Source organism: Schistocerca cancellata, chromosome 2 (assembly GCF_023864275.1).
Source record: "Schistocerca cancellata isolate TAMUIC-IGC-003103 chromosome 2, iqSchCanc2.1, whole genome shotgun sequence".
In the NCBI taxonomy this organism is placed as follows: domain Eukaryota; kingdom Metazoa; phylum Arthropoda; class Insecta; order Orthoptera; family Acrididae; genus Schistocerca; species Schistocerca cancellata.
This window is the reverse complement of record NC_064627.1, coordinates 290831727-290855090: the sequence shown is the minus strand read 5'-3', so window position 1 is coordinate 290855090 and position 23364 is coordinate 290831727. Positions and strand designations below refer to the sequence as shown.

Genomic DNA, 23364 nt, shown 5'->3' with positions numbered 1-23364 from the left:
ACATAACATTCGACGTCCACTGGCAACAAATCTGCTGATGTTTGTATTGCATTGTGTGCTGCGCACCCCACACCAACTATTTTCTTCCTAAGCCCTCTTGAAGTTTGAGGAAAACTGTTGCGGCCGGCCGTAGTGGCCGTGCGGTTCTAGGCGCTACAGTCTGGAGCCGCGTGACCGCTACGGTCGCAGGTTCGAATCCTGCCTCGGGCGTAGATGTGTGTGATGTCCTTAGGTTAGTTAGGTTTAAGTAGTTCTAAGTTCTAGGTGACTGATGACCGCAGCAATTAAAAGTTCCATAGTGCTCAGAGCCATTTGAACCATTTGAAAACTGTGTTTCCATTATCAGCATAAATTCCACTCACTGTCTCTTCCAGGTCGTGCCTTTCAAGAATGTCCGTTAAGGAATCATACAGGGTGTTTCAAAAATGACCTGTATATTTGAAACGGCAATAAAAACTAAACGAGCAGCGATAGAAATACACCGTTTGTTGCAGTATGCTTGGGACAACAGTACATTTTCAGGCGGACAAACTTTCGAAATTACAGTAGTTACAATTTTCAACAACAGATGGCGCTGCAAGTGATGTGAAAGATATAGAAGACAACGCAGTCTGTGGGTGCGCCATTCTGTACGTCGTATTTCTGCTGTAAGCGTGTGCTGTTCGCAACGTGCAAGTGTGCTGTAGACAACATGGTTTATTCCTTAGAACAGAGGATTTTTCTGGTGTTGGAATTCCACCGCCTAGAACACAGTGTTGTTGCAACAAGGCGAAGTTTTCAACGGAGGTTTAATGTAACCAAAGGACCGAAAAGCGATACAATAAAGGATCTGTTTGAAAAATTTCAACGGACTGGGAACGTGACGGATGAACTTGCTGGAAAGGTAGGGCGACCGCGTACGGCAACCACAGAGGGCAACGCGCAGCTAGTGCAGCAGGTGATCCAACAGCGGCCTCTGGTTTCCGTTCGCCGTGTTGCAGCTGCGGTCCAAATGACGCCAACGTCCACGTTTCGTCTCATGCGCCAGAGTTTACACCTCTATCCATACAAAATTCAAACGCGGCAACCCCTCAGCGCCGCTACCATTGCTGCACGAGAGATATTCGCTAACGATATAGTGCACAGGATTGATGACGGCGATATGCATGTGGGCAGCATTTGGTTTACCGACGAAGCTTATTTTTACCTGGACGGCTTCGTCAATAAACAGAACTGGCGCATATGGGGAACCGAAAAGCCCCATGTTGCAGTCCCATCGTCCCTGCATCCTCAAAAAGTACTGGTCTGGGCCGCCATTTCTTCCAAAGGAATCGTTGGCCCATTTTTCAGATCCGAAACGATTACTGCATCACGCTATCTGGACATTCTTCGTGAATTTGTGGCGGTACAAACTGCCTTAGACGACACTGCGAACACCTCGTGGTTTATGCAAGATGGTGCCCGGCCACATCGCACGGCCGACGTCTTTAATTTCCTGAATGAATATTTCGATGATCGTGTGATTGCTTTGGGCTATCCGAAACATACAGGAGGCGGCGTGGATTGGCCTCCCTATTCGCCAGACATGAACCCCTGTGACTTCTTTCTTTGGGGACACTTGAAAGACCAGGTGTACCGCCAGAATCCAGAAACAATTGAACAGCTGAAGCAGTACATCTCATCTGCATGTGAAGCCATTCCGCCAGACACGTTGTCAAAGGTTTCGGGTAATTTCATTCAGAGACTACACCATATTATTCCTCCGCGTGGTGGATATGTGGAAAATATCGTACTATACAGTATCCCAGACCGCAGCGCCATCTGTTGTTGAAAATTGTAACTACTGTAATTTCGAAAGTTTGTCTGCCTGAAAATGTACTGTTGTCCCAAGCATATTGCAACAAACGGTGTATTTCTATCGCTGCTCGTTTAGTTTTTATTGTCGTTTCAAATATACCGGTCATTTTTGAAACACCCTGTATATAATGCCTACAGTTTCGCTAGGTACATACAGGATATCTAATATTTTGACGCTAATTCCAGTTGTAGGATGAAAGTACCGCACTAGCACCGGAAATATTTTGACGTCCTTATCGTTTGAAACATCTGAACATACACAGATAAATGGGGTATCATTAAGTTCTGCCTTCAGACTTTAAGAATACGGCGCAATCACGCTTTTTACAGTTGCCTCACATTCGGTTTTCCCGCAGCGAAACTTCTTTTCAAATACTTTTTAAATTAATTTAGAAGTGCAGTCCATCGATCTAAAGCTCTGATTTTGACTTACCGTGTGGAAGGTCCACAAGACTACAGCTCTTGCAAGCTCCTAATCGCCGTATTTTTCCTGACGGAAGTAAGTTCACAGTGATGGCGATGTACTTGCAGCGGCCAGCGCTTTTTTATGCTTGTCAGATGTTAAATGGTGTTGTGTATCGTGTTTGCCGCAGTGAGCAACGTACTTCAGAAGGTGTTGAAACTTTTGTAAAAAAGAGAACTCTTTTTGCGACTCTTGCTTGAATTTACAACTTCACTTTTTTGCAGTTGCTAAATAAAACAAGCAGATTACTTCACGAAACTGGGAGAGACAGACACACAAGTTAACAATGTCGTGTCACAGCGCGGACTCATTTAAACCGCGGACAATCGCTTTGCCTCGAAGGTCTTGTTTTTCAGGTCGCTCCCAACCTCAGTGATCTAACAGTGTTCGCTATTTTTCCTATGCTAACTGCGTTGTATTACAACACCGTTAATTCAGTTTCATTTCTACAAGTAAGTACCGAATTTTAAGACGAAGGTCTTCATAGATCTCTTTCAAGAATGCGTGTTTCACCTGCGTGAAATTTATTCGATACTCGCTGCCTGCTACGAGGTACGCGCAACCATAGCGCTAGTGTCAGCGTTTCCCTCTCACAGCAAAACCAGATAATTTCCCCTCCACATCCCAAGCGTAACAGACTAATCGGCCAACTTTCGGCTGAGTTGTACTGGCGCTTTTTCACTTAGTCTAAAATATTCTTGTGCTACCTTTCTTTCTCTGGCATCGAATGCTATTGCACATTGTCACACAGAGATTGTATGTTGATAAATTGACTGATACTTCCTGTGACAAATGAAATTAAGATTTACTGGTGAAATGCGAAAATTACCGTAATGCGGGACATATTAGCAGTTTTGCGGGACTTTTTTTTTGTTAATTCTTCCAATGCGGTATTGCAAGTACCATTGCGGTACGGTTGCGCAGAATCTGGGACGGTCGGCCGCCCCATCCCACATACATGAGCAATATTCTAGGATGGGCTTGTAGGCGGGCTCCTTTGTAGACAAATAGCATTTTTCTAGAATCCTACCAATGACCACCAGCTTCATCTACGACTGAGCCTGTGTGATGGTTCCATCTCATATCCGAATTGTTACGACCAGGTATTTGTATAGATTAACCTATTCAAGTTAAGACTCAGTTATGCAGTCATGCGATACTATGTTTCTTTTTTGTGAAGTGTACAGTTTTACATTCAAAGCAAGTCACCAACCTGTGCACCAATTTCAAATCATATGAAGATCTGTCTCAATATTTGTGCGAGGTCATTAATATGCAAGATTAACAGCAACGGTCCGAATACATTTCCCTGTGACACGTTTGAAATTACGAGTGCTTCTACATCTGTGTACTACACTCGGCCCAAGATATATTGCTGCGTACTCCCTATCAAGAAATCCTCATTCCAGTCACAAATTTCGCTTGATATCATACACGCAGTGCTGTTTTTCTGGGGAAACGCTGGGGGATGCATACCCCTAAACTTTTTCGTCGACAAAGTAATTTTTTTACGATGTTGAGAACTTGGAAGAGTGCCGAAGATTTATTTCACGGACGTGAATTTTTTATTTTATTTTTTCGTGTTGGTAATTGCAATACGAACGATACCAGTCCAGTTTTTGGTGGGAAAAGCGAAGTCATTGACTGTTTCAATCATTTCGAAGCTGCGGCAACAGTTCTCGACAACTGAATCGCTGGCAGCCAATTCGACAAGCATGTAGTGCCCCCGCCAGCTAATAGTGGGCGATGGTACTGCTAAACGGATATGCGTACGCTCAAACGCCGAGCTACCGATAGATGTGTGTACGGTCCTGCAACCATGATGATGTTGATGACGTCATGGCTAAAAGTAGACGGCTGGTATCCCAATGCTTTAGTTATAAGTAATTTTCGCTGCACTATATCCAATGTCGGAGCACCCTCAAACTTTTTTTAGAAAAAAGCACTGCACGCACGACCGTACTTCTGATTATCAGGGTGGATGTGGAGCTGAGTCAAATGTTTAAAGTCAAGAAATACTGTACCTATCTAACTACCTTAATCCATGGCTTTCAGGAATCAGGATGCCATTTGAGAAAAACCGAAGCTGGTTGGCATGGAGGTCGTTATTGGACAGCTAGTGTTTTGTGCTCGTCCATTATTTACATAAAGTCGTATTGTGCTCCTCTTGTTTCGAAATGAGGGCAGCAGCAGTTTACACAGATCGTCACTTCCGTGCACCACTTCTGCTTTCGTAAATATTCAGTGGACACCGCGATAAGCAGGCAGTTCTTGATCCGCTTAGACACCTCTCTCTTCTTGCGAAAGTCAGTGTGCTACACTCCCCTCATTTCCTTCTAATAGCGATCGACAAAAATTCGACTATTTGGTAGTTTAGTTGTACGAAACGAATTATTGAGAGAACTTTCTGCCCACTCCGAATGCCATTGCCTTTATTATCACTCAGACCTGGAAGTTAATGGCAGGCATTGTTGTGTTATGTGTCATTGTTTTGTGCCATTGCTCAGTTCATCAACTTCTTCACGACTATTGTAACCACGTTAAAAAAGATAGTATATCTGTTCTGTATTATCAAATTAGTGTTGAAAGCGTATTTTCTTTTAAATATATTTGTAAAATTAATGGTAAACATGATTTTATTTTTGTTATTATTGCGGTAATCATTTATGTAGCCTTTATTAGACAATGGCTATACCTCGCGCTACATATTCTAACCATATCATCAGGTAAATACCAGATTTTTGCAGTGGTGCAGAATGTAAGAGCTTCATTTAACACCTAAAAGCCTTTTAAAATGCCTGTTTCAACCGACAAAACATGCTTAGTAACAGGGCGATAATAATCAGTAGTAAAAAGTATTCTCAGCTTTCTACTCCGAAAACTATTTTCTTTTCTTTTTTGTCTTTTTATTTTTCCTGTTTTTATATGCCTATGAATTAAAACTAATAGAAACAATATATATAAATGACCTAGTAGATAGTGTCGGAAGTTCCATGCGGCTTTTCGTGGATGATGCTGTAGTATACAGAGAAGTTGCAGCATTAGAAAATTGTAGCGAAATGCAGGAAGATCTGCAGCGGATAGGCACTTGGTGCAGGGAGTGGCAACTGACCCTTAACATAGACAAATGTAATGTATTGCGAATACATAGAAAGAAGGATCCTTTATTGTATGATTATATGATGCGGAACAAACACTGGTAGCAGTTACTTCTGTAAAATATCTGCGAATATGCGTACGGAACGATTTGAAGTGGAATGATCATATAAAATTAATTGTTGGTAAGGCGGGTACCAGGTTGAGATTCATTGGGAGAGTCCTTAGAAAATGTAGTCCATCAACAAAGGAGGTTCGACCTATACTTGAGTATTGCTCATCAGTGTGGGATCCGTACCAGATCGGGGTGACGGAGGAGATAGAGAAGAGCCAAAGAAGAGTGACGCGTTTCGTCACAGGGTTATTTGGTAACCATGATAGCGTGACGGAGATGTTTAGCAAACTCAAGTGGCAGACTCTGCAAGAGAGGCGCTCTGCATCGCGGTGTAGCTTGCTGTCCAGGTTTCGAGAGGGTGCGTTTCCGGATGAGGTATCGACTATATTGCTTCTCCCTACTTATACCTCCCGAGGAGATCACGAATTTAAAATTAGAGGGATTCGAGCGCGCACGGAGGCTTTCAGACAGCCGTTCTTCCCGCGAACAATACGCGACTGGAACAGAAAAGGGAGGTAATGACAGGGGCACGTAAAGTGCCCTCCGCCACATACCGTTGGGTGGCTTGCGGAGTATAAATGTAGATGTAGATGTAAAGTAAAAGGTTGTGATAACTGTTTCCTACATGCGATAGTTAATGTGCCCCAAAAGAGAAATATAAAAAATTATTATTAACTTTCAAAGAAATGGATTACCATATATTGCTAGAGATTGCAAATTTGCCAATTCTGGCGGTAAGGCTCTACTGCATGTATGAAACGGACAGGGGATGTTTTAGCGTTGCACTGTATTGAATACGAACGATAATGAATGTCAGCTGTAACTAGTGCCGTAAGCATTGTTAGTGGACGGAAAGCAGCAATTCTGTTGTCGTCATGTTTCTTCCAAGTATTTCTTCACTTTTTGTGTATCGGCAAGATTAGCTTACAGCGTCAATTGAAACCTTAAATTGGAGCAGAAAGTAAAATGTCCACTGAAGATGTAAGCTGAAGGCGGAGGAGTTTGAACGATATGCTTGACGACTTGGAATGAACTACATTGCTTAGCAATGATCATCGCACAGAAAGATGAATTTAATATTTTTTTTAAGTTGCTGCCGTGTCTTGAGGTGTTCGATATTTCTAATTTATAACAGTTTTTCCAATGTTCCATCACAAAGGTTATTTTCTTTACGAGCAAAGCTTCTTTTTATTAATTGTGATCTTGAAGGTGAAAAAATTTATTGTAAATTATAGGAATCGCTTGTCCCAAGACACTGCCACAACTTGAAAAATATAACTACCGTCGTTCATTTTTTGTATACTCATGTACATAGCCTGAATGAATTTTTCGCTCTGCAGCGAAGTGTGCGCAGATGTGAATCTTCCTGGCAGATTAAAACTGTGTGCAGCATTCGCACACTCCGCTGCAGAGTGGAAAATTCGTTCTGGAAACATCCCCAGGATGTGGCTTTGCTGTGTCCGCAATATTCTTTCTTCCAGTAGTGCTAATACCGCAAATTTAGCGGGAGAACTTCCGTAAAGTTTGGGTGGTAAGGGATGAGATGCTGGCCTAAGTACAGCTATGAGGACCAGTGGTGAGTTGTACTTGGATAGCTCAGTCGATAGAACACTTGCCCGCAAAAGGTGAAGGGCCCCGAGTTCTAATCTGGATCCAGCATACAGTTTTAATCAGCCAAGGAGTTTCGTTTATGTAACTTGTTTACATTTGATGATACACGTTCGGGCATACACAAACAGTGATAGCTATTTTAAAAAAATATGTCCATGTCAAAAATGCATCTGCTCTTTCTAAATCAGTAATTACCACATCATTTAATACAAACAATAAATTTACAAAAATAGTCATAAGGCTTGTATTATGGTGCTAGATTTCTGGTTGCAGTCACTCTGATGGCCTTTGAATCGCATTTACAAGGCTACAATTGTTACAAGAAAGTATAAAACTTGAATTATTGAGTGTAATATTCCAGATCTCTGTTGAACTGTTCAACCTGAATTTACCCACCCGTCAGTTAAGTTTTTAAATCAATAACAGTGTATCAGTAGTGAACTAATGTTCCAGTAACTCAGAAGACTTGACAATTTTGCCCACTGCCACAATGATATGTTAGGTAAAGTACATTGGTATAAAAATTCAAAATAATTATCATTTCATGTTTGCAGAATAAATCAAATCAAATTGGGACATGTTACACTCAGCTGTGACCATAAAAAGGTGGGAAAGTAGACAGGAGAGGCTGGATTCAAATAAAATTCGGACAATCCTAATTGAGATTTTCTGTTTTTTTGCACATTCACTTCAGATGAACAATGGGATTGCCTCATCTAACACTCCAAATAACAGTATGGTCTTAAAGAGAACTAATGCTCTATCTCATATAATCTAGGTTTTACAGTGAATGAAAACTTTGAAATGGCATTCCTTTTTCTTTGTTTTGTATTGAACTCTGCTTTGATCCCTGCAAATCAAAAACAAGGACAAAGCGCAAATGTACCCACTTTTGATGTAAACAAGAAACAAAGAAGAAATAAAGATTTTAAGTTTTGTGCAATACTAATAAATAATTACACATACAAACTAATTTGTTCAGTTGTGCATGCAGTACTGCAGACAGTTTTTTTTTAAAAAAGTAACAGCACTGATTCCAGTTTTAAGTGTTTTGTACATGTATCATCATCATCATCTTGGACAGTTTCCAGCCACTGGCTGGGTCTGTCGGGAACACAAGCCTCTCCATCGTGTATCAAAAGTGTTAATTTATAAAACACAATAATACAATTTTATTGTTTCAGGAGCAGTGGCTCACACCGGAGAGGCGTATCAAGGCGATGCATGCCACCTCAGTGCAAGGGGTGGAAGACATGATATCTCTGGGAGACCTCCATGAAGCTGGAATATTGAGGAATTTGTTAATTCGTTACAATGAGAATCTTATATATGTAAGTTAAAGAATGGAAAATCTGGGATGGAGTAATAATAATATGAAATATGACAGATTGCTACTCACCACATAAAGCAGCAGATAGGCACTTGAACAGTCTTCTTTCAACGTCTCTGTCTGCCACTCACCATTTCCTCTGTGTGTTGAGTCGGAATCTATACTATTTCATATCTATGTAAGTTAGTGATGAGTAGCAAATATATATCTTCCTGTAGTATTGCCAGGAATAATATTTGTGATACCAATACAATTTGTAAATTTGGAGAATGTAGCTTCAACTTTCAAGTAATGTTAACTCCAATAAAAGGTTTTCAAAGCACCCAGCATTTCAGGTGAATCACTTTACAAGTTTATTGACTAGAACTGGTTGGTCACCTAATATGATTATAAAATCGGAACTGTTTTAGTCTATTGTCACTTCTGTATTCTTGTAAGCAGCTACTCTGTATAATGGTTCATAGTGTTAGTGTCTTTCTGTTGTGTATCAACATTTCTCACATGCTTCAGTCTTAAATATTGATGAATGGGAGCTCTCCTCTCTCACAGTATCAAGTTACCATATATTCAGACATGAAGCTGATATTTTGCATAACTTAGTTAATAATTTTCTTGATATTATGGACTATTGTGTGAATAACATGAAATAAAATATAAAAAAACCAAAAGGTATATCATAAAAGTTATCAATGATTAAGTTTCTAGTTTTGATTAAATGAGTGTAAAGTGTGTTTTTCTTTCAGACGTACACTGGGTCAATTCTTGTTGCTGTCAACCCATATCAAATTCTGCCAATTTATACTGCAGAACAAATAAAACTGTACAAAGACAGAAAAATTGGTGAACTACCACCCCACATATTTGCAATTGGGGACAACAGCTACACACACATGAAACGATATGGACAAGATCAGTGTATTGTAATCAGGTAATTATATAAATGTCAGCTGTTAGCATGAAATTTCTCTTTTTGAAAGATATTCTTTCAAATTCAAGTATTGTTTCCACAGTTGTTTAAAATAAGAAATTGACAGTATCTTTTCTTTCTTTGAAAATATTATTACGTGATCCATATTAGAACTGCTAATTAATGCTGGATGAGTTGTGCAGTCAGCAGCTGCTTTGGTGAATGTCTCAGTAAGCTACTGGCCAGCTGTCACAGGTATTACCTGACAAAGAAAACTGAGGAACTGACCATGGAGGCAGTGCTGACATGTTTACGTGGAAGAAATGGGAAGGAGAGATAGTAACAACGTATACACAGTATTCTAAGACTGGAGCATCTATGTGGTACATGTATATACAAATGCTTCATGAAGCACAATAATTAAACATTGACTGTCACCGGCACGCCTCTTGCTCTGTGATTGTGGCAACATTTTCTTGAAGAATAATGGATATGAATCCAAGTTTATTTGAACAAACAACTGACTACTTTAATCTTGATGCTTCATTTTTTTGGTGAAAATCTAATGCAGTTTGTCTGTTTCAAGACCACGACATCTCTTTGAAATATAACTTGTTTATTGTGACACTTTTTAAAATCGTTTCCTGTAGATGGAACATTTTTTTCCCAGAGTTTCCTTGTTAGCCTCTAAGTCCACTTTTGTACTACAAAAGCTGTGAAGTTTTCGCTGAGTTCATGTGTCATGTTATTATTTATAACATTGCAGAAATTGCTGTCTAATAACATATTTATCCAGATTTTCAATGGCATATTTATTGTGTGCACTTTGCTTTTTTTCTTTGTGGTAAATATTTGAATACCAATCTACCATTGTGCCCTCATGTCACAATTTACACATCTTTAATATTTTACTCCACATTCAGTCATCTTTACTATCAATACCATCACTCCTTTCCACTTCTCATTGTCAGTAAATTTAATGACGCAAGCTTTCATAGTTGTCTGGAGCTGAACTGTCTGCACATTGGAAAAAACACAAAAAATGTTTGGAAAACAGATTTTTTTTAGAAAAAGTATTGTTATTTATTGTTGAAGCAAATAATCCCCTAATTAGAATAGACTAACAAACTGCCCCAGTTTCATATGGGCGAAGTGTATACAGCCAGTTGAGTCATCTGGCATAACGGTAATAAATTTTATTCACAGACTTTTGTCATGACTCAGTCTATGTATTAGTGAAAACTGTATCAAAATCCCTAAAGTAGTTCCTGAGATTAGCCTTCACATACAGACACAAAAACACAGCAGGGAAATTTATAATATGTACAGACTCTGGTCAAGCTTCACTGCCCTTTGGAATTGCAGCTGCTATGTACCTTACTGCTTTTCCCACCAGATACCATCACCTCTGCAGCTGACCAGCTTGTGGTTCCCATCATTGCCATGAGATATGTCTCCCAGTGACAGTTAAATATGGAACTGATAACAGTATTAATATTACACACTCATTGATACTTCAATTACAGATTATATAGGTTGAATCACCTGAAACGTGCACTACAAATATTGTGGGAATGGCAAGTGCTATTGATGTGTGGTTTTCATATCATGAATTGGTAGTGAGGGGCTCATATTGTTAGCCAATCAAAAGGGTGTAATGATACTTTGAAAGTGTATTTCTTGTGCAAAAGTACACTTTTTTAATTGGAACAATGCCTATTGGCATTAACAAACTAAAAGTAGGGTAAATTAGAATGTCATTGGTGTCTGTTGCAGAATTACAGTGTGAGCTGTTCATGAGGTATCGCATTCCCAACACTGATGCTTGTACAATACCTACAGTAGCACACAGTAAAGAACAACACAAGTGCATATATACTAGTTATGTGGATTCTGACCAATAATGAGGCACTTGACCATCATAGATTGTGTTCAAAATGGCCATTGGCAGCAGCAATACATGCTTCCAGTCTGGTATGAAACAGCTGCTGCACCCGTGCTAGCATTTCAGTGGAGATGTCTTAGGCTGCAGTATGTAATTGCATATCTTTGTGTGTAGCTGGTATGTCATTGCAGGTAGCTTCATTCAGCTTTTTGCACAGAAAAAAAGTCTACAGGTGTCAATTCCAGGGAATGGGCGGGCCAAGGCACAGGTCCTCTGTGATTCTCATGATTCTCATAATCATTTTCATGCAGCTCTTGATAAGGGAGATGTGATAGGGATGGAACCTATATCAATGGAGAATGCATAGGATGCTTCCCTGACTCATTCCATTTCCTCATGCAGTTGTACACGAGCTAACATGTGGATCAACTGCAACAGCAGTGAGGACATTAATTTCGCCATCTTCTGTCATCACTTGTTTCCTTCTGTTATGTTGTCAAGGTGTTACACTACCACTTTCACATAACTGGTTGAAGAGGTTGATAAATATTCTTCTTACACTCTCGATACACCATGAGCATGTCAGGTTGGTGTGTGGGTGTGTGTGTGTGTGTGTGTGTGTTTTTTTTTTTTTTTTTTTTTCATTGGTAAATTCTATCGTCCACTAACGACCTTCTGCTTGGACTGTCACACACTAAGTCGCAGCTTGTTCTAGGAACAAACAAGCACGCTGTGGGCAAACATACCAATGTTGTACCTAGCAATTATGCAGGTGGAATGGCACAAACAAGTGTTCTTAAGGGAACTTTCTAAAGCACGATGTCTCGTAGATGACTTTCACTAGAATCCTGCAACAAACGTCAGTGACATTCTAATTTACCTTACTTACAGTTTGTTAATGTCAATAGGCATTGTTACATTTAAAAAGTATATGCTTGCACAAAAATACACTTTCTAAGTATTATTACAATCTGTTTATTTTCCAACAATAAAGGCTCGCTGAATACCAATTCATTCTGTGAAAACAACACGTCAATAGCAATTTTCAGTTTTGCAATATTTGTGGGATAAGTTTTAGGTAATTCACCCTGTATAAGCAAACCTTCATCGTGAATCAACCTGCAATATTGGCAAAAACAGAATCAAAATCTCTACAGTAGTTCCTCAGACTAGCTTTCACATACAGACAGAAAAATGTGGCAAGGAACTCTAATTTATAAAATGTAGAGATATGTCATATGCATCTTCTGAGAAGAGCAATTTATGGCATTAACATTATCCACAGTTTTCCTCTTGTCGTACTGTGCACTGGTAATGAATAAGAAATTACTTAAAAATTTACTGATGCTTCAGTAACAACTAGAACTAAGTATGTGGGTAGTATCTCTACATTGTGGTGTTTGATCAAAGATATGGCAGTTCATATTACAATAGTGGGAAAATAAATTCTGTGCCATGGTTATTTGGCCAAAATGGTGTAAAAGTGCCAGCATAGAATGCTGCTAATCGTATTGCTGATTGGCTTGTGCTAAACCCCAGGAAAGTACACTATCGTACAGAATGAAGATGTCACATGGTCATCATGACAATTTATCCACCAAATAGTGGTATCAATCTTGCATATCTGTTTAGTGCTCTTCATTGATTTCAAGAACAAAGTGAATTTTATGTGGAGCCAGAGTTGGACGAGGGTGAGTGCCAGTTATCAGTCGCCTACATAGAATGTGGCAGGAGGCATTGAATGCATCTGAGTTGTCTTCATGCGTTGTTGCTCAGCTGCCATTTATCCTCCTAGTGGCCACTGTCAGAATCATTGGCCGATGCGAGGTGCGTAGATGATAGTTGCGTTCGTTACCACACCTCTTCGTCTGTGGGAATGCAGTGAGCTGCATATCAGCAGGGTGACCCACACCTGGCCAGGCATCCCAACAGTGCCCAGAACCAGGTTGACATCATGGGAAGTATTGGACAGCTTCAGCAGTGCAATGGGCGTCACTGCATCTCTGCCTCAGGTGGCGAAGGCCACGCCACGTCGACTTTGTGACCCAGTATGGAAGGAAACAGTAGTGGCAGGGGCAACACTTGCACCACAGCCTGGTCATCTGCCAGCATCCAGTCTATCTCGACAGTCTACAAAAAGAAGAGCATGAGAGCAGGTGGCATGTGTCACACAAGGCAGAGAGCCCAAAGGCAGGAACAACCTAGGAGCTGGGTAGGGAGCAGAGGACGTGATGGAGGAGATATGCAGGTCACAGTGGGCAACTGCTGGAAGGTCTGGAGGAGGGGCCAGCCAGGTCTCCAGCCACAGGCACAGCTGATTTGATGGCACATAAGTGTTCAGTCCCCCATGGCCAGAGTGAACAAACAGTGGCCCCACCGCTACTGGACAACTCCTGAAATCCCCTTGTCCTGGCGTCTGAACCTCGAAGCTCACAAGCAGGTGCCCAGTTGGAAATGGGGAGACAGTGCTGCTCATGGCCCCACACATGGTAACAGCATGAAGTGGAGAAGTGTGCAGAGCTGATGGCCATGGAGGAGTTCCGTTGGACTTTGCTCCCATATTGGAGTCAACCTGTTTTAACTAAAAAGAAACATAAGGCCTCATCTGGAGAAGTGTTGGCCACGCATTTCCACATCTGTCTCTTGAACATGTGCCTGAGACTTTCAGCCTCACCATTTGACCTGGAGTAGAAAGGCTGTAACAGCAGATGGTGAGTGCCACAGTGGTGGCAGAACTTACTGAAAACCTGGGAACAGAACTGTGGTCCATTGTCAGACATCAGCTTCAGAGGAAGACCTTCAATAGTGAAAGTTCTCCTGAGCACAGCAATCATTGCTTCTACACTTGTGGACTGGCAGTTGACCACATAAGAAAGTTTGAGTAAACATTGATTGATAATCAGCCAGTTAGTATCCAGGAAGGGTCGCGCAAAATCAGAATGTGCCCATGAACCTGCTCTCACAGGCAGGAGAGCGTCTGCCAGTAATAGAACCTCTGGCAGGGCCCCAGCAGCTGTTGTTCTCAGTGGAAACAGCTCCAAACATGCTGCTTGGCTTGCTGGTGCCAGCTGGTGTGGCCGAGCGGTTCTAGGCGCTACAGTCCAAACTGCGCGACCGCTGCGGTCACAGGTTCGAATCCTGCCTCGGGCATGGATGTGTGTGATGTCTTTAGGTTAGTTAGGTTTAAGTAGTTCTAAGTTCGAGGGGACTGATGACCTCAGCAGTTAAGTCCCATAGTGCTCAGAGCCATTTGGCTTGCTGGTCTGTGCCCAGCCAATACACGTGGTGCTGGCTGAGCAGTTTAGAGTTTAGTGTGCAAGACACCTCAGTGATCTCTGTGCAGGAGCCTTAGTACTGTTGGGCATAAAGGTTCTGGCACGACCGCCTGGGGTGACTGCTGGTCGGTAGTGAGAAGGATGATGCTATCTTATAGGATGAGCTAGTGGTGAAGGTGAAAATAATAGTGCAATGTGTTGGGAGTCATGACCGGGTATGCTGTCAGGCCAGGCTTGTTGCGTGTACTGCCACACCTTTTGTACGATGATACACTAAGTGATCAAAAGTATCCTGACACCTGGCTGAAAATAACTTAAAAGTTCATAGCGCCCTGCATCGGTAATGCTGGAATTCGATATGGTGTTGGCCCACCCTTAGCCTTGATGACAGCTTCCATTCTTTCAAGCATATGTTCAGTCAGGTGCTGGAAGGTTTCTTGGGGAATGACAGCCCATTCTTCACGGAGTGCTGCACTGAGGAGAGGTATCGATGTCTGTTGGTGAGGCCTGGCATGAAGTCGCCATTCCAAAACATCCCAAAGGTGTTCTATAGGATTCAGGTCAGGACTCTGTGCAGGCCAGTCCGTTACAGGGATGTTATTGTTGTGTAACCACTCCGCCACAGGCTGTGCTTTATGAACAGGTGCTCGATCATGCTGAAAGATGCAGTCACCATCCCTGAATTGCTCATCAACATTGGGAAGCAAAAAGGTGCTTAAAACATCAATGTAGGCCTGTACTGTGATAGTGCCAAGCAAAACAACAAGAGGTGCAAGCCCCGTCCATGAAAAACCCGACCACCCCCTGCCTCTGAATTTTACTGTTGGCACTACACATGCTGGCAGATGACATTCACCAGGCATTCATCATACCCACACCCTGCCATTGCATCACCACATTGTGTACCATGATTTGTCACTCCACACAACGTTTTTACTCTGTTCAATCGTCCAATGGTTACGCTCCTTACACCAGACGAGGTGTCGTTTGGCATTTACCGGTGGGATGTGTGGCTAAGTGACACCCATTCACCTGACTATGTTAGAAGTTTGTGAGTTCCACAGAGCCCCCCATTCTGCTCTCTCACAATGTCTAATGACTAATGAGGTCACTGATATGGAGTACCTGGCAGTAGGTGGCAGCACACTGCACCTAATATGAAAAACATATGTTTTTGGGGGTGTCCGGATACTTTTGATCACATAGTGTATCTTTTGCCATCACTGTCACCCTATGGGTCACTGAGATAGGGAAAGCATCCACCATCTGTTGAGCCTCTTCATTCAACTGGAAGCACAAGATCTCATCTTGGTAGAACTGTGGCTCATACCCCATTGCGAGATGGGAAAGGGCATTCTGTGTTTGCGTGTTGTGTGCTATTGTGGTACCATTTCATAATGGTACCTGCTGAGAAAAAGTGCTCAGTACTGGAGGTGGTGGGCAGTCCTCTCAGGTAACTTCACTGCTAGACCAAACAGGGAGAATAATGGTTTATGATCCGTAGTGACTGGAAACTTTGTTCTGTTCTGGAAAACAAGGAATTTTTTCAGTGCGAAGATAACCACAAAGGCATCCTTTTCAGTTTGTAAATACCTCTTTTCCACAGCATTGAGTGTCTCTGACATAAAAGTGATCAGATGTTCTGATCTGTCCGTGTCTGTGAGCAAGGACAACCCCGAGGCCCAGGTCAGAGGCATCTGACACCATTACCAACTGTTTACCCGGTCGAAATGTGGCAAGACATGGAGCTGATATTTGGGCCTGCTTCAACATTTTGAAAACCTGCTCACATGCCTCTGACTGGACAAAAGGGATTGTTTAGCAGATGCACAATTGATGCTACTCCTGTAATGAATGTACTGTAATGTGTGATTTACCCAAGAAAGATGGGAGCTCCTTTAGATTTCCAGGGTGAGGAACTGCAGTGATGGCTTCAACCAGCTTCTGTGTGTGTTAAATACCATCAGAGGAGATTATGTGCCCTAGGCATTCCACTGATGGTTGAAAAAAATTGATTTCTCAAAGTTGCAGTTGAAGCTGTGGGCTCGAGGATGTGAAACAGCCACTGCAAGTTTGCTAAGTGTTCTGTGATTGTGGACTCTTTTACCACAGTTTTATCAAGGTAATTTATGCATCCCTGTACATCCTACAGCAATTGTTCAAGGAATATTTGGAAAATGGCAGGGGCACTGGCCACCTCAAAAACTAAGCATTTGAACCTATATAATCCATGCAGCGTGTTGACTGTGAGGACTTAGTGATTCTTCTTCCAGAGGTAATTGTAGGAAGCTTCAGAGAGATTGATTTTGTCAGAATGCTGCCCTCTCACAAGTGCAAAGAGACTGGAATGGGATATGTGTTGATTTCCGACTTCGTGTTAACTGCAACTTTAAAATTTCCACACAGACACAATTTTCCCGATAACTCTTTTTATGACAACTAATGGTGTCAACCACTCACTAGCATACATGGATTCAGTGACATCTGAGGCCGTTTAGTTCATTTTTGATAGCATTGCTGAATATGAGGGGTGCAGGTTATGTGTGGAAGAAATGGGTGCATGCTGACTTCGTTAAGGTGATATGCACCACAAATTTCCTCACTTTTTTCAAGACCCCAGAGATGGTCTCAGGGCACTTCTTACCGAGGTCATCCAATTTTTGAAATTGTATTTATTCTGAGACCAGGTGGGTGAGATGTGCTGTAAGTGGAATGCTTTGCTTGTCATTTGCCATCAAGCAGCAAGCTGTGGGTTTCAGGCAAGGCACCCCCAGCTGGAGATGTGTTTGAAAGCTTAACAGGGTTGGAAAGGCACCGGTATCAAACTGTAGCCGAACTTGTTTGTTGGACAAAGTGAACGTGATCAACAGTTTCTTAGGGGACTCACCTAGATTTGAAGATTTTGACAAAATCGTGTTAATGTCCAGTCAGTGCTGATGAGACACATGTAGTCTATCCCGAGTGTGACAGTCTGATGTAAGATGTCCTTCCTTCCATTCATTGTGTCCATCCATTGAGGCAGTCATCTGGGACATGTTTTCAAAAACATTTTGGGCACGACAGAAACAAATACTGGTTCGAGGACCCAGATTGCTTTCCTTGTTTATGAGACTGAGCTGGTTGGGGGGGGGGGGGGGGGTCGTTCTCTTCTTCTCTACCCAGATTTGGCTTGGTCAGATTTGTCCCAGGTCTGAAGTGACAGCCGCCACTTCTCCCCCTCCAAATCTAACTGATTGAGCATTGCCCAGGAAACTTTGAAGGATTGGGCTAATTTTAAAACGTACTCCAAAGAAGGGTGTTCAATTCGTAGAGCTTTCTGAAGCAGTTCCTTATCTGGACCCCCCCCCCCCTTTTTTGGAATAATTGCATCCCGAATTGTCACTTTGGCATATGATTCCTTGTGTACAGGAGGTACAATTCAGCCACCCACACATGGTAGGATTGGTAAGTTTTTTATGATTCTGATAAAACTCCACATGGGATACAATGACTGAGAAAGACCAGTTTGCTCAACAATTCACAATAGGAAAATAGATCTGACCACAGCTGGATCTGTTACCTGGAATGCAGATAAATGCTGTCAGAGGTACATGTCGTATGCCTGCCACTATTCTGTCATTTCATTCTTAAGGTGGAAATGGTGACAGAGTCACAGCCAATTGCCAGATGAGTAACACAGACAACAAAGGCTTCCTGATGTTTATGTTGCTCTAATTTCTGTTGCAGGAATAGCTGGAGCATAACTTCCATCAATTCTCCCAGTAAAGTAGCTGTGGGAAGGTGCTACATGGTTTCAAATGTAACATGAAAAACTGCCCACTGGTCATCACCAATTATGTTGTAACTCACAACATAAAATTGTACCTGCACTTCTAGAACAAGTGTATTTTCTGATCACTAATACAAGATGTGTCCGCCACTCGTGGTCTTGCGGTAGCATTCTCGCTTCACAAGCACGGGGCGCAGGTTTGATTCCCGGTAAGATGAATGGGTGTTGTTGTGTTGTCTTCATCATCATCTTTCATCTCCATTATGGAGGAAGGCAATGGCAAACCACCTCCATTAGCATCTTGCCTAGTACGGCGGTGCAGGTCTACCACACCGTTCCCCTATGCTGTGTCAAGAAGCGTGGGACTTGATTTCCATTTCCAACTCAAGGTGTAACAGTGACTATTACATTACAAACAGTACAGGAAGGAAGTGAATTGCGAGCGGAGCCAGAGCTGAATGAGGGTGACCGCCAGGTGGCAATCACCTGCATAGATACTGGCGCCGAATGTGCCTGTGCAATTGTTGTGCACTGTCACTCAGTTGCCGTGCCTCTTCCTAGTGGCCGCTGTTGGAGACATTGGCCAGTGCCTGATGTCTAGGTGGTGATTCAGTGGGTTACCATAGTTTACTTACTGCAATACTACTTGTATTCTCACTGTCATTTGTAAAATAGTTACTCATGAGATATAATGTACACACTAAAAACACAAGGAACAAAAATCCCAGTACTGGTTCAACATTCAGATACACATTCATAACACAGCAGTATGAAACATTGCTTTAAATAAGGAAATGGCAGATAATGACCATGATTGATGGTGTGAGCAGCTGTAGTAATCTCTTCAAAAGTTAAGAAGTGTACAGCTGCATGTTTTCACAGGAGTCCCACATGTCTGTTCTTTTTTATGAAATGTAATGTGAGGTTACAGTACTGATTAGAGTTAGTAAAATATTTCCACATCTACATCCATATTCTGAAAATTATTGTGATATTACAAAACTACATTGATGGACCACATTGTTGGTTTGGTCTTCACTCTGAATAATGATTTTATGAGCAGTTCTCGGTGCTAGTCTATCCTCCACAAGGCTCTTTACCTCTGCATAACTACTGCAGCTTACATCCATTTGAACCTGGTTACTCTCTCTCTCTCTCTCTCTCTCTCTCTCTCTCTCTCTCTCACACACACACACACACACACACACACACACACACACTCACACGAGGGACCGATGGCTCTAGCAGTCTGGTCCCTTCAGTCTTCAATCCCACAAACCAACCAACACACACACACACACACACACACACACACACGCACTCTTATCAAATTTACAAGTCTGGTCCCTTCAGTCTTCAATCCCACAAACCAACCAACACACACACACACACACACACACACACACACACACACACATGCACTCTTATCAAATTGACAATTCCTCGATGCCTCAAGATGTGACATATCATTCAGTTAAACTGTGCCATAAATTTCTGTTATTCTCAATTTGATTCAGTACCACTTTCGTTAGTTAACAGGTCCACCCACCTGAGCTTTACCATTCTTGTACAGCACCAAATTTCAAAAGCTTGTTATCTTCTCAGCTGAACTGTTTAGTGTCTGTATTTTACTTGTGTACAAGTCTACACTCCAAACAAATACCTTCATAAAAAGACTTTCTTGCATTTAAAATTTTTACTCAATATTAAGAAATTTTTCTTTTTCAGAAATGACTTTTTTCCGTTGCCACTCTACATTTTATACCCCCCTGCTTCAACCCTTCTCAGTTATTCTGCTCCCCAAATGACAAAATACATCTACTACTTTAAATGTCTCATTTCCTAATACAATTTCATCAGCATCACTTGGTTTTTGGTGGTTCATTGCAAGTCATTTTTCATTTAGAACAAAAATTTTGGATTTCAGTGAACAATTTTGATTGATCATAATGTGATAAATAATGTAAATAATTCAAAGAGATATCAATAAATCTGTATTTCTTTACCATCAGTGGAGAAAGTGGTGCTGGAAAGACTGAGAGCACAAAACTGATTCTTCAGTACTTAGCTGCAATAAGCGGTAAACATTCGTGGATTGAACAGCAGATACTTGAAGCAAACCCAATTCTTGAAGGTATAGTTGTATATGCTTAAGGAATGTTACCAGTTGTGGATTAAACATTTGTGGTAAACAACACAATTATTATGTTTCTGTTTCATTTACAGCATTTGGCAATGCCAAAACAATCAGGAATGATAATTCATCAAGATTTGGAAAATACATTGATATTCATTTTAACAAGCAAGGTGTAATTGAAGGAGCTAAAATTGAACAGTACTTGCTTGAAAAATCAAGGATAGTGTCTCAAAATACTGATGAACGTAATTACCACATATTTTATTGTATATTAGCTGGGATGTCAAAAGAGGAGAAACAGAAGCTGGAACTCGGAGATGCTTCTCAGTATAAGTATTTGACAGGTGTAAGTAAGTTTTCATTTATAAATTTACTGCTTGTAATTATGCTAGTGTTCCTATACATTTTGTGACATGAAATTGATATTGTGATGTTGCTTTGCTTTATTAGCAAATCCATTTCACATTATTGGCTGCTGTAACCAGTTTTTGTAGCTTCGTATCAGTGTGATCAGAAATTATGATAATTTCTATTAGAGACTGCTGTTATATCTTTAAATAGCTTTTTTCACCACACTGTATGTGATTCGAACATATGTTGAGGAAACAACTTCAAGAACTTGCAGTTTCATATTAGAATAGTATTTTAAATTGTGTCAGTATATTTCTGAGACAAATTGAATCATAGCATACATATTTAAAAAGATCCATGGTACCTCAGCCAGAAGTTACAAACAAGAATTACTGACAGTATGGATCTATAGTCCAGTAGCTGTTCACCATTAACGTGTTGCACTATGGCTTACTTACATATAAAAACTCAATCAAGACCAGTGTATAGTTAGTTCGTGTTTTTCTCTGCAATGCATTTAAGTTATTACTGTATAAATTACTTAATTAATTTTAATGTTTTTTTAGCTTGCACATTCTAAATTGCTAATGTCAGAGCAATAATAGTCGATGTAATAACAAGCATCAGATGCATGATTTATCATTGTTACTGCTGTTTCATTTATCTATTGATGCAAAAGCTTATAGTTGTTCACCTATGATTGTGGTTCTACAGTATTTTTTGGTGTGAGAGATTGGGAGACAATTATATGAAAGTGTAAACTACTTAATGTCTGCCATAAACATAGCAGTCCATACTTGGTCTCAGAAATTTTTTATCAATGTTTTTTTCTGCTTAATGCCATAATAAACACTATTTCAGGGTGGAAGCATTACATGTGAAGGAAGGGATGATGCAGCTGAATTTGCAGATATTCGATCTGCTATGAAAGTTCTTCTTTTCACTGATCAAGAAATCTGGGAAATACTGAAGCTTCTAGCAGCATTACTACATATTGGAAATATCAAGTACAAAGCAGCTGTCATAGGTATTGATGTGCATACTTATTCTCCATTTTGGTAATGGAACAGCCAAAACCATGATTGTTTTATGTGCCATACAATTTACAGGATGCACAAGGCAGATCAAAAACATCAATTGGAGGGGGGCCAGATAGTGACAATAGAATGTGAACCAGTGAACTCTGTGTTGAAACTCTTCCTCCACCTTACAAAATATTACATTGTTTTTTTTTATATAATTCTTCCTCAACTTAGGTTGTGCAAATCATTGTTTGTACTATTTCCACTGAACTTCTTGTCTGACATTGCCCTACTACACATTGCTTTCTTCTATTTCGGCATCTTCGTCTGTTTTTAACACCCATTCAACACATTTGACATATTCCTCTGCTCTTTATATTTTCAATCACAGTGGGGTATTTAGTTTTAATTGCTAACATTATAAGAAAAGATAGATTGCTATTTATAATATTGAAGACACATTAAGTTGCAGATGAGCATAATTAAGATACACTTACACAAAGCTTTCAGCCATTCTGGCTTGAGCTGCCAGAGTTGGTGGTATGTGCGCACGAGGGGTGCTTGCTTGTATGTGTAAATGGTGTGTGTTTCTTTTTTGCTGACGAAGGCTGTGGCCGAAAGCTTTGTATAGGTGACTTACAATCGTGCCTCTCTTCAACTTAATGTGTTTTCTTTATGGTAAGTACCAATCTATATTTTCTTGCATTATTGTTATTCTTATCTGGAGTTCCCATTGTTTAGTTTTAATTACTGTACTGTTGTGCATCTCTTTCAATTGTGAGTTCTGCACCTCGTAATGTCTTTCAGCAGCACCTTTTGCAACTTCCTAAATTGCCCTTTTTCATCCTCTTCCTCCTGCTGCTCCTCCTCCTCCTCCTCCTCCTCCCCTCCCCCCCTCCCCCCTTCCACTCCCTCTCTTCCCTTTTCCTCTTCTTCTGATGGTCTTACAGTGCAGAAACCTCAACCCTGAAATATTTTGCCCACCATACGTACACATGTTGTGCTTGTGAGGCAGGTTTCTCAGTCACCATTTGTTAGATCAAACCACTTTCTAACCTATTAGTCTCTGAAAAGGAATACATACCCTAATGTATATTTCTTATGAAACTTATGAGAATATATTTGAGTGGAGTAGTTACTTAAATTTGAAAATAGTGTCTTTCTATTTCAGTTGGCTTAAAATGATGAATAGTTTATTTAAAATGTTGATACTGTAGTTCCAAGTAGCTGTTGAAATTCATTATTTCTGTGTGATCTGCAGGAAGTTGTGTTGTTAATGCAATTAACTTTGCTTTAACAAAACATGACATTCATGTTTCTTTAATTCTTATTTTCCAGATAACTTAGACGCAACTGAAATCCCAGATCTCAGTAGTGTTCAGAGAGTTGCAGGTTTACTTGGAGTTCCCAAACAGCCTCTCATTGATGCACTTACTCGGAAAACAATATTTGCAAGTGGAGAGACAGTTGTAAGTAAGAATAAAAGTATATCTTTGAGAATGCTACCTATTATCTCTGTGTTAATTGAAGTATGTATCATGTTTACCAGGGATATCGGCTACTGACA

General features: G+C 40.8%; 1 protein-coding gene across 1 annotated transcript in view; it reads left to right on the top strand.

The window, feature by feature from the left end:
* Positions 1-23364, top strand: part of LOC126161648 (myosin-VIIa) — a 509736-nt gene that overhangs the window by 403526 nt on the left and 82846 nt on the right. The window contains exons 5-10 of the mRNA XM_049917634.1: positions 8306-8452; positions 9195-9379; positions 20300-20421; positions 20514-20770; positions 21637-21802; positions 23136-23266. Of these exons, the coding sequence (XP_049773591.1) occupies positions 8306-8452; positions 9195-9379; positions 20300-20421; positions 20514-20770; positions 21637-21802; positions 23136-23266 (1008 nt within the window). The remainder of the gene's footprint in view (positions 1-8305; positions 8453-9194; positions 9380-20299; positions 20422-20513; positions 20771-21636; positions 21803-23135; positions 23267-23364) is intronic.